At 44.7% G+C, this 11876-nt stretch overlaps 2 protein-coding genes across 2 annotated transcripts; both read right to left on the bottom strand.

Moving 5' to 3' along the window:
- Positions 1–2017: 2017 nt before the first annotated feature.
- On the bottom strand, positions 2018–6535 carry CFAP107 (cilia and flagella associated protein 107). Its single transcript, XM_056331535.1, is given in 8 exon segments — positions 2018–2898; positions 2901–3047; positions 3646–3745; positions 3748–3843; positions 4709–4822; positions 5848–5889; positions 5891–5995; positions 6464–6535. Coding segments are annotated over 8 exon segments (813 nt in total). The 3' UTR covers positions 2018–2761.
- LOC130146833 (arylacetamide deacetylase-like 4) lies at positions 6344–10874 on the bottom strand. Its single transcript, XM_056333362.1, has 4 exons — positions 10474–10874; positions 8370–8589; positions 8105–8168; positions 6344–7418 (listed from the first exon to the last, which is right to left on the bottom strand). The coding sequence occupies exons 1-4, from the start codon at positions 10639–10641 to the stop codon at positions 6644–6646; spliced, it is 1227 nt and encodes a 408-aa protein (XP_056189337.1). The 5' UTR covers positions 10642–10874; the 3' UTR covers positions 6344–6643.
- Between the last annotated feature and the right edge of the window lie 1002 nt (positions 10875–11876).

Below are 11876 nucleotides of genomic sequence, written 5' to 3' on the forward strand. Positions count from 1 at the left end.
GAAGTTTTGAGGGAGTTGGGTAATCTATTTGTGCTAGACACAGCAAGGATATTTATTATTAAAGGAATCATCAGCACAACAGTGCTGTAAATGATTAAATGGCATTTTTTGCCTCAGCAAGGATTGGTGTCTACAAACTGTAGGTGTAGGTATCCTTCATTTTTATCTGCCATTCCTACTTCTGCCAAATGTAGTATAGGACCTGGAAAAAATTGTGTATATGCTTACCTCTGCCTATTGGCAATGAAATATATGTACAGGATCAGAACCTAGGATTATGGCCTAATCAAAAAAATATAAATGAGGTGTTCTTGGCATAGCCGTGCGTTTGCAGCAGTGACTCAACCTTATGGTTTTGAGGGGCTCTGGACTTATCTAGGCCAACTATGTTTTGTAGGGAAAAAAAAGGGGGGGGGAAGCTTGATTATCAGTGCTATTTTGCCTGAAATTCTGTCTTGTAGAATACTTGAGCAATGCTTTTGAGATAAGGATACATTCATTCAATTTTTGTTAGTCTGGTTGGTGTTTGATTCCACCTTTGCTGAACTCAGATCAAGAGATGGAAAAGCCTGGACTCTTTCTGCCATGAGTTCAGCTTGAGGTGTGAGTCACCAAAAACCTAGCAAGATGCATATTTAGCATTGCTGAAGTGAGAACAGCTAATCAGTTAAACAGTTCCGAGCAGATATTTTGCTACCACTATTATTAATCACAACTGGCATGTTTGTAGAGTTGTGCATTTATCTCTTTAAGAAGCTCTCTATCAAAATGCATTTTATCTAGTTAGCCAGCATGCTTTGTTTGGTTCCTCTGTCTGTTGTAGTTGTAGATTTTACTTGTAAATGGCTCAATAATTGAACAGATTAGACCTGTGCTTGGAGAGCCCTGGCCAGTCAGCTTACAGATTTGGAATTAATGTTTTCATACAGATTTCATAGGTGGTACTTGTGCATCTCAGCAATTCCCTGTACATCAAGCTGGTCATTTCTTTCCATATATGAGCTTTGGTTTTAGAAGCAAAGTAGATAACAACCGTAAGTGTTTCATTTCCTATAAATATTCAGTAATTATGAATGATTGGTGACCAAATTTCTAAGCAAACTGATAGTTGCATAAAATGAAGGCTACCTTTGTGTAATTTTCTAGGCCGTATTCTAAATATTATATGGGTTTTGTTGTGCTATTAAGATGCATGCCTGATTGGTATTTTCATTAAAAATATTAGCATATGGGTGACAAACAGAAAAATATATTTTTATAGTTGTACTGGCAATAAAATTGATCTGCATGCACTTCCTCATGGAGACAAGAATTTCTGTATCGGCCCATTTCCATTCCATTGTAAGGCATGTCTTCTTTATGGGTTATTTTAAAGATGTTTTTTCAGGAGAATGTGGGGTTTTATGACACAGCACTAACAGCTGGCCGCGTTTCAGTAACTACTTTCACTCACTTTGTTTTCAATTTTTTCTAATTGCCTTTGGTCCCCCTGGGCCTTTGTAGCCAAAAAAAGCCCATATAACGCTTATCTAATTATCAGGGCTCTTGCAGCTCCAGAAGATTTCATTAGCAATGCTGCTTTCTGATTCATGCAGCCAGCTGAAGGTCTGCGTCCTGCTCCCGCAGAGGCCTTTGGGTGTTTCATAGATTGGTGAAGAATCACTTTGCCAATAGATGCCACTGTTGCTCTGTGCACATGTCTGAATTGTCCCTGCCCTTCAATTGAAAATCCAACCTTGAAAAAGCAAACCTAAATCACGGTGGCTAAAACGTTGCAGAGGTAATACTCTGTACAGACCATGGCCAGGGGCTCGTCCATGCCAAGGCTAAGGTATATGCTTTATCTTATTCCTAAAAATAATCATATTATTGCTTGAGCAAAACTGATGAAGAGATAAATATGCGTTGAATTAATTCCAGATATATTTAATCTAAGCCTTTCACTTGCTGCAACTTTATTGTTAAGCCTCAGACCAACAGCAACTGAACTTTGCAAATATCTCCTCTGGACCAAATGTGGTATTTAAATACAGAAGCTGCACATCGCTGCAAAAAGAATTCAGACTTCTGTCAGCACTTTTTACATAGGCCATTCACACACCTTCTCAACTGAGTAATACAGGGTAGCCTACCCAGCAGTATAAAGGTCACCTACAGAGATTTCTTCCACGTTTACAGTCTAGTAATGTAAGGTCAGCTAAAGTAGTTCACTTTGCAGCTTATCTACCATTAAGTGCCATTCAGTACATAAAGCCAAGGGCAATCAGGGTCTGCTTGCTTACTGCATTGGGAGAAACCTTGGTTCACCTTGTCCTTCTTGGGTATGCAGCCATTTCACATGTTTACTTTATTCTTGGGTGTTTCAGACACACTGTGGGATAACACAAGTTTCTTTTCTACTCTTGCTTCAAAGAAACATGTCAAGCTGTGTAAAAATGAAGAAACAACTCAAGAGAAAGCAATTAAGAGACTTACATCCTTTCAGGTTCACTCCCACTCTGTTTTGTTTTGTTTTTTGCTTACAGCAGCTATTCATTGACCAGACACCAACAGATGGAAATTTTGTTTTCAGTGATTTTATATCTTCTGAAATATTCCCAGCCATCTGCAGGTCAGAATGTAACCCAGCAACTTGTTCTAACTAGTAGACAGCCCTCCGCCTATACAACCTCATTCTCCTTACTTCCACGTGGAACAGATCCCTCTTACGTACATAAACAACAAGCTATATTAAGTAGTACTTAAGATCACCCTAAGCAGTTTACACAGAGGTGTCCCTTGCTTTCCTGTCTCTCACCAGTTGGCCAGTGGCTTGCAGATATTTCTGATCCCCTTCACAGTCCAGGATTCCTCTAATGTTTTGGGGAAGATGTTCCTGGTTGGAAGAGGGGTCATGATTTTAGCTGGTTGTCTCAGCTGACAAGTAGCAAAAGCAGAAATCAGTGGGCTCTGATAGGAAATGGTGTAGACGTTGTTCATCACTCCAGCTTCTTTCTTGTGCCATTTTTTCATCAGGTGCTCAAGAAGGCCATAGTTGGTGGGTGGTTCTGAGGCAGGAAATGATTAAATATTAGATATGATAGAATTAAATTGTTGATCCTGGTCTTTTTACTCCACAGTTGTCATAGGAAATATTTGTACTATTTTGACAGCAGGTCAAGGATGAAACTGATCTTTTTGTTCCCAGGGCATGTGTGTCTACCCTCTGGCTGGAAGGGAAAATCACTGTGACAATAGGACAGCAGTAATGGTATAAACGTGAGGAGTCCTGATTCTTCATAGTCCCTCTGGCAGATATTAAAAATACTAGCAGAGCTGTACATGTCACTTGAATTCAGAAACATAATACTCCATGAATTCTCCTGCTAGTTGCATCTCCTTGTTTTCAGTTGGTGTCTTGCATAACTGCACAGGGGAGAGAGATCTGTTCATTGACACTGTCCTTCACTGCTTCCTGTGGTGATTAAGTAACATTTCCACTTCATCAATCCAAAAAATAAGCTACTGCCTGCATAAGAAAGTAGCCGAAAGTCACCACAAGATCCATTTTCAGAATTAAAACAGAAGGAGGTTCCTGGCTCTATGTCTATATATGGACCACTGCATCATGTTCCATCTGATTGAATTAATAATGCCAAAAACAACCAAGTATGGGGAAATCTGATTTCTGAGGAATCCAGGCAAACTTGCATCCATTCCAGCTGCAGAGGGGAGGCAGCACAGGCTTGTAACCATGTCTATTGTATTCATTATATAATATTATGTATTATCATCATACTCCGATACTAAATTTCAGCTTCTTGGTTCCTCATGGTGGGTGAAGAAGCACTGCATCGGCAGGCCCTGAAACGAGATGTACATGAAACCAAGTTATTTGTCCTTGTACGCAGCATTCAGAGGGCTTTAGCACACTTTGAATCAACTGTACTACCAGTCATACCACACAATTTTGTCAGGACTTATACTACTTTTAGTTATAATTTCATCTCTGAAAATAATGGCATTTGCATTTCAAGCGAATTTCTAGTTAAATTAAGCAACTACATCTGTATCTCATGAGATCTGATTAGTCTGATTTCAACACATGCATCACGGGTTTGCAGATACATTTAAGAAGCCTGCAAATGAGAAGCTGATTTGTCTTATGCTGCTTAAGTGTTTTTAATTGTGCCCTAGCACTACATACACTACCTTCCAACCATCTGTCAGACCATGATAATATTTGGGGATGGAGAGGCCCCATGGAGGAGGGGACATTCTAGCAGATACTTGTGGCAAAAATATTGTAGTGAAAGACCTGGGTCAGTTTGTTCCTATGAATTGGAGGTGTGCTGATGGAAATAATCCTCTTTACTAGGAAGCTCATGTTGTAGCCCAGGGCATGTCCTGAAGACACAACACCCGGTCCTAGCTGGCAGTAATGTGCTGATCTTCTTTATATGCCCTGGTCACCCTCTGAGACGGAGACTGGAAAACCACCAGAGTGCCAGGAAGGACGTGCTGTGCGTCTACCTCTGAAAGGCATCCTGCTTTAAGCAAACACCCAGGGGAGCTCTGGATCCTGTAACCTGGCCGTGGAGCTGCACTGCCTTCTTTTACACATGTAGTTGTTTAAGGATACAAAGTATTTTTTAAGTATTAATCAAAGGTCATCGGTGTTTGAAATGTTGGTGAACACAGCCCTACATTTGAAATTTCTTTTACTTACCTCAGATTTTTCCATCATGGCTCTCCTTAGTGCTTCGTCTGGTTTGTGATTCAGGAAGCAGGTGAAGTCTGTTCTGTACATGCTGCTGCCGAGTCCCCCAGTGTCTTTTATAAACTAAATAGATACACAACACTCAGTATAGCTAAGGCAATCTGATAATTACAGAAGCTCTGTTCCAGTGCTGCTTTCTTCATCTACACATTTAAAAAGCACTCACCTGGAAAGAAGTCTGTGCTATGTACTTCTTCTCAGCTGGTGAAGTCAGCTGGTAAAATCAGCTATTGTAAAATTCTGGATTGATTTCTTGGTGTAAACATAAGATACTGTACAGCACTTGGAAAATTATTCATGGTTTGGTGTTAAATAATTTCACCTGCCATGTGAACTAGCATCTGAAAAGGACAAATTAACCCATTTCCCCACCCTTGGTTCCTACTTCTGCTGCAGCAGGCCAGTCTCAGCAGTATAGTCTACCATTTTGCTCCAGAGAGGGGGGGGCGGGGAAGTCTAAAGGAAATCATTTTAGCAGTCAGGAGGATTCGCCCTAACAGCTCCAATATTGAACCTAACTGGCATGTTTCCACAAAGATGCCTAATGATAAAATTTTTCTCAGTGCTTAAGCAAGGCATGCAGTCTGTTGAGCGGCTCTGCTAGCGAAGATGCTCTTGTTTATACAAGCAAATGAAACCAGTATCTAAATTATTAAGGATGCTCTCATACAAGTAATAATAAGTATTAACTTGTGGAAAGGTTAATGAAGCCTTTCTTGTACAATGTCATATATATTATTAAGTTGTATATATTGTTGTCGTATAGCTGTATGTAAGTTTATAGCAGTCTGAAGTGATTGCCATGAAAAGTGCTATAGCATTTTTATTTGGCTAACGTTAGGTGCAGTGTGAACCATGCAATATAACCCCTGCTCAGGCACTGCTGCTGTCCTGGCTTAGAGAGAAGAATGGCAGATCATAAACAAAATGAATTAATGCAGGACAAGCAAGATGCTTATTGCTCTCCCTTTAATTACTCTTCTGAGATGAGCCTGGACTCTATCTTATGACTGCAGTACTATACCAGCTCCACAGCGCTGGTCCTGAGCCATTCCATTCCAGCTCTCACACTGCTTTCCCAATCTTACCCTTTTCCTCTCTTCCAGCCAATTTCAAATGAGAACTGTATTAAGAGTATTTGGGTTCAATTTTCCACCAATCCTGTCTATCCTTTTGCGATGCAATCTTATTTCTTTGTCTCACCAGCACTGCCCTCCCTTGGTTGCTGGAACTGTCCTTCAGGTTGTGTGGGTGGAAGGTTACTCAATAGTTCAGAGCTAAAACCAGGGCAGAAAAACCTTCTGCCTGCCCGTGTGCTGATAAACATGGGTGACATGTGGAACTGCTTGGCCACAGAACCTTTTGTGTTTGCTGTCCCCACGGTGACTGTCGTTCCGTAACCACATTCTAGGCTGCATCGTATTTACTGTTGACTGAAACAGTGGCTCCTAACCCACTAAAGTCAGCTGTTTTTTCTCTAATAGAGTTCAGAACCAGAGCACAGGGTATGTCTCAAAACACTGCTACAAAAGTGACACACTGCTCTATGCCAACACACCACACATGCCTGCATGACACACAGTCTCTCTCCATAGACAGACACATTTTGTTTTAAACAAGTGGACCAAACCAGGATGTCCGTTCAAAATCTTGTCCTTCTTTATTGACACAGCTAAAGATAAGGGCTTGCAGCCTGGTACAAGCTTGTATAATGTTTGCATATTCCATGTTCCAACTAAAAGCTGGAATGCAGTTCTGATGAGCCGTTTTTCTCATTGTTAATGGCTGCTGTTGATTGACTACCCATCACCTAATACTGAATATCCTAAAAAGATATTTTGCTAGGTTGAGGCGTGAACAGACTCATGGAATCTAAGATGTTTACTATAAGCTTTTTAGGAACTTAACAATTCTGTCCAATCCCCTTTTCCCAGCTGGAAATGAGAAACCACAATAATCATACAGGCTTATGATTCCGTGGAATCCATCCTCGAGGTGGTACCAGGTCACTCGAACACCGTTGTCCTCCAATCTCTTCTTGTAAAGCAAGCCGTCATCCCTCAGCACATCATACTCGCAAGTCAAGATGAAAGACTCGGGCAGCTGGTGAATAATAGCATCTTCGGCCAACAGCGGGCACAGGTTGGGCTCACAGAATCTTTTCACTGTCTCATAAACTTCAGCTATAAAATCAGTGGGCCTAAGTGGCTTCACACCTCTGACCTTAAACTTTTCGGGGATGTTATCTGGACTCACCCACTTCCTGTACTTGAGCCTCACATCTGGAGGTATATGAGAGCCCTCCAAGACCTCTTGCATATGCAGTGCGTGCCCGTTTAGGTACTGCAGAGCAAAGAAAGCGGCGCGTTCTCGGAGTAAGAGAGGGACTCCCCGATTCTGCTGATAGGATGGTAAATTGAAGTCCAGTGCCTGAAGGCCCGGGTAGATCAAGATCTGAGCACGTAGTTTGGGGAGGTCTGATCTGCCTGCAAGGGTCTGGCTAACAGCAGCTGCTAGATTGCCCCCAGCACTGTCCCCGCAGACAATGACATTGCCAGGATCCACGTCATAGTGCTCGATATTCTTCATGAAGTGTATGGTGGCACTAAGACAGTCTTCATACGCAGCAGGGTATTTGTGTTCAGGGGCTAAACGATACCTGGTACACAGAAAGAGACAAGTATAAGAGAAGGAAATGTCGTTAGCATTAATCAGGAAATGGTATCCTATCTATGCTCTCTTTCAGCCCTATCATTTTGCGGTGTTTTTCCTCTAGGTTAGGATATTCATTACCTCCTAAGCAGGCATTCCTCAGTTAGTGACTGCAGGTAAGCTGTAAATCTGTGTTTTCAGTCACAAGGACTCAGTAAAGTAGGACTGCCTTCTGATCAGGACTCTGATCAAGACCTTGTACATTTCTTAGTCATGCTGAAAACTCCCTGTGTATTCTTGACAAGATAATTATATCATTTTGTGCCTCTGCTTCCTACATATAAAATGGGAGTAATGCAGTGTGATTATTCACTTTAATAAATCACGTTTCAAACATCTTATTACATGCTTGTTCGTTCAGCACAAGGAAAACTTTTTTTACCCAAGTTTTTGATTGGCTTTTACAGATTTTCTTAGTGTGCCAAACATTTCAGTTTGGGTCTTTTCTGAGTATATCAGGGCATGAACAGTTACGAGGTGTGCAATCTCTGTTACTCCTTTTGTCTCTTTATAGACTTCACTGAATTCTACAGAAATTTCTCTGTAAAACAGAACACCTCCAAAAGCAGTGCATCTCTGCTGTGGCACCACAGCAATAATAAATCTCCAAACAATAGAACTGGGTTCACTTACTGAACAGATACAACTACCGATTCACTTTCTCTGGATATGTAGCGACATACTTTTTCATAGGTATCTGGAAAAGAAATATTTTTATTAGTGGTTTGCTATTGCCCTAATCTTTGAGACAGCTAGGGAATGTTCATTCCAGAAAGGCATCTATTTGTCTTCAGACTTCCTCCCAAATCACATGCTGAAACCTCCTCGTACTTCAATTTTAGAAAAAGACGAGAATGTTCTTTCTACATTACTGCAACTCCTCCAGCAAATATCTTACCAAGACTTCCAAACACCCAGCCTCCTCCGTGAAAGAAGATGATACCTCTCCTTCGCCGCCCATCTGAGGTAGCTTTAGGCTGATAAACCCTCACAGGTACTTTGTTAAACTGCAGATCCTGGATAAAGAGCTTTGGATCCACCCCGAGTTTCCGGCCCTGTCGCACGTATCGGCCAAAAGTGATCTGACTGCAAAGTCCAGTCTTCTCCAAGATCCTTCCCTGTTAAAGGTAAAAGAAATTAAGGCTTCTTTGAAAGTCTTGAGTTATTGAAGGTATAACAACTCTGCATCATACTTACATTGAACTGTATTTGAGGGAAATTTTAAAAGAAACACAGAACTTTGGAGAACAAAAGTTGTAATGTTCTAAAATATTAATACACTATAAGACAATAAAATAATAAAAGAGCACAAGAAGTTAGAATAGCTACTGTGAGGACTGCTGACAGGGAAGGGTAATGGCTATGCAAGCATCTTCCAACCATTCTCTAAATGGCTTCCTGTACGCCAAGTACTGACAGGGAGTTCATTCTAACAGGCCGTGTAGTCCTTGGGGTTTGCCTTGATAAGCCTGTGGAAAACAGTGAGGAAAAGTAACTCCACAGCTGGTTTTCTTGAGAGGAATGCCCAGTGCTAGGAAGGTAAGAGATCCCAAGATACAGTCAGAAAACAGTATTTGTTGTAAATTTGCCTAGATTAGTTTTACCGAAAAGGAGTTCTCCCTTTTCTCATATGAGCAATCACTGGAATCTGAAAGAATTGGATTAAAAAATCTAGCCTTCTCATACAGTAATTTTGGCCCCTGTTGTCTGATAAAAATAAAAGCACTCTGATTCAGAAAAAAAATTAATCCCAAGCTCTCACATCCTACAGACGGTAAAAAATCTACTTCCATTACTCAAATCCAGTATCATTCCAATGTCACATCAGAAATTTTATATAGGCCACCCAAACTGGCTGTCTTGGAGTATACATTTTAATTCTCTGTATTGTCCTGCACACTTCTGTGCTCATTTCGTTCCAGTTTTACTGGGTAAAAATGAAATGCCATATATAGAAGCAGTAATAAAAACTTGAATAGTTCTTCAGTGCATAACTGATATGCCTGAATTAGACCATAAAACTCAGGGAATCTGCAAATCTTAAGTGCTGAGTTGTGTTGTGTGAGTTAGTTACTGCTTTTTATTTGCACAACAGATTTACTGACCAAAATCAAGCAGCTTCCTTTCCCAGTGCTCTTGCAAGCTAGAATATAAATCTGATGTAATAAGCGCACAAACAAGAAGTTGGGAACCAAATTAATTAATGGCATCACACAAATAAACTATTGCAGTTCAGTTACTAAACAAGATCCCAGTTTCAAATGCCTGGCAAGAGTCTGTCTTGATCCATTTCCTTGTTGTCACCTGCTAGTGGAATTCAGGAGTAGCTTTGTCAGTAAATTCCAAGAGGATGTAAATGGTGTAAGAAACGGTGCAGAGGAAAACAAGGTGTGTGTGACAGCCCTGGCAGTGTTGTGGCTACAGGAGTGATGGTGAAAAGTGAAGATGTACAAAAATGGAAAAGATACAGCAAGTGACAAAGGAGGAGCTGGGAGAGCTCTAATGCCGTTTATGCAACGCTGCAGAAGGAGCCCAGGGATTAAGCAGCGCAGCCCTGACCGGCTTTGCACCGTCAATGTCAGCCGCGGCAGGGACCGCGCAGGGCAGGGGCCGCGCAGGGCAGGGACCGCGCAGGGCAGGGGCCGCGCAGGGCAGGGGCCGCGCAGGGCAGGGGCCGCGCAGGGCAGGGACCGCGCAGGGCAGGGGCCGCGCAGGGCAGGGACCGCGCAGGGCAGGGGCCGCGCAGGGCAGGGGCCGCGCAGCGGTGTGGCCCCTTGCGCAAGGTGCCCTCGCCTGGGGCCGCGGGCAGCGACCAGCCCGACCCGGCGCGGCCCGGGGACCGCACGCCTCGGCCCGGGGGGCGGCCTCCAGCACCGGCCTCGCCGCGGGGGACCCCGGCGGGTGCGGGTGGGGGCGACCCCGCGAGACCCGGCAGCACCCCGGCGCGGCCGGAGCACCCCCGCCCCCCGAAAAGGCGAAGCGCGGCGGCGGGCGCCACTCACCAGGGCCGCCGTGCCCAGGAGGACGGCCAGGACCAGGCGCAGCTTGGCGGGCTGGTTCACCCCGGGCGGGATGTCGTAGCTGGGGAGGCCGAGGAGGACGGTGGCCAGTGCCACGGCCAGCGCCGCCAGGGGCAGGAGCAGCAGCAGCAGCGCGGGCAGCAGCGCCATGGCCCGCCGGCCGCCCCGCGGGGCTCCCCGGCCCGCCGCGGGGCCCGCAGCGCCCGCCCGCCCCCTCCTCCGCGGCCCGGGCCGGCGGCGTCACGGCCCGTTTGTGACAGCTCTGCAAAGCCGCCGCCGGGGTCATGGTGCGGGCGGCCGCGGGCTGGGGGGAGGCCGCGCCGCCGGCTTGAGGCGCGCCGTAATCTCGGTTCAAGGAGGCAGTGCGTGACCTGCGGCTCGGCTCGGCTCGGCTCGGCTCGGCTCGGCTCGGCTCGGCTCGGCTCGGCGGGCTGCGGGCGGGCGCTGCCGAGGGGCGGATGGTGCGCGGGACTCCTGCCGGGCCAGCCCGCACCGGGCGCGGGCCGGACCGTGCAGTGCCGTGCCGTGCCGTGCCGTGCCGTGCCGTGCCGCGGGGCCGTGCGGGCGGGGGCCGCGGGGGCTGGCTGCCTGAGCCCTTGCGGCATCTGAACGGGACAGCACTTGTTCCGTAAAAATTCCTGATTTCCTCTGTCTTGGGATCTTTTTTGGTTTTCCTTAGGGTTTTCATTTCTTCAGCTTGCTATTTTGAGTGTGCTCGCTGCTGGTCTTCCTTGCTTTCATCAGCAGGGTATAACAAAGCATCATGTCGAGGAATACACTGGCTTGTCATATAAAGAAAACACACAACGTGGAGAAACAGCACAAAATGAAAAAAAAAATAAAAAAAGAATACTGGGGAACTACTCTGAAAGAACATGAAAGTGTTTTGTCTCTTTACCCTAAACCTTCCAGCAGACACAGGTCAAGAGCCCACTTGGCTAACCCTTGCTTTCTTCCTAAAAACTGACATGTTTCCTCTCAACCAGTATCTCTCAGATATGAGATATGCCCAGAGCTTAAGTGGACATAATGGAAACATCCCAAAATGAAACAGGCTTTTGTAGTGCTGCGATTATTTCAAAATCAGGGCAGCCCTTCCTTGCCTCCAGCAAGGTGTCCCCAATTAACTCGGGCCACCCACTGCCACACTCAGAGATGTGGTTCTGCCATGCCCACTGAATGTCGAATTTTTCACACAGACCTTGACCGCTGCCTGTTTTTCCAGAGCTTTCCTCCCTCCTGCTCACCACGTAGCTAACTTGTACTTTCTACCTAAATAAAATCATGCTTTGGGGCCTATCAAATGGACATCACAAAGGTCCTGACTGTAATTCATGGGAGCTACTTAATCCAAATCATTCCACAGATGTTATTTACCTAGAAGT

This window comes from Falco biarmicus, chromosome 3, assembly GCF_023638135.1.
Source record: "Falco biarmicus isolate bFalBia1 chromosome 3, bFalBia1.pri, whole genome shotgun sequence".
NCBI classification, from domain to species: Eukaryota; Metazoa; Chordata; class Aves; order Falconiformes; family Falconidae; genus Falco; species Falco biarmicus.

Excerpts from the sequence above, each read along its gene's own strand:
- LOC130146833 (XM_056333362.1), bottom strand. The coding sequence starts at position 10,641 with ATGGCGCTGCTGCCCGCGCTGCTGCTGCTGCTCCTGCCCCTGGCGGCG. Across the intron at positions 8,590-10,473 it reads TCCTGGGCACGGCGGCCCTG|GGAAGGATCTTGGAGAAGAC; the intron begins GTGAGTGGCGCC and ends TACCTTTAACAG. Across the intron at positions 8,169-8,369 it reads CTGGGTGTTTGGAAGTCTTG|ATACCTATGAAAAAGTATGT; the intron begins GTAAGATATTTG and ends TTTCTTTTCCAG.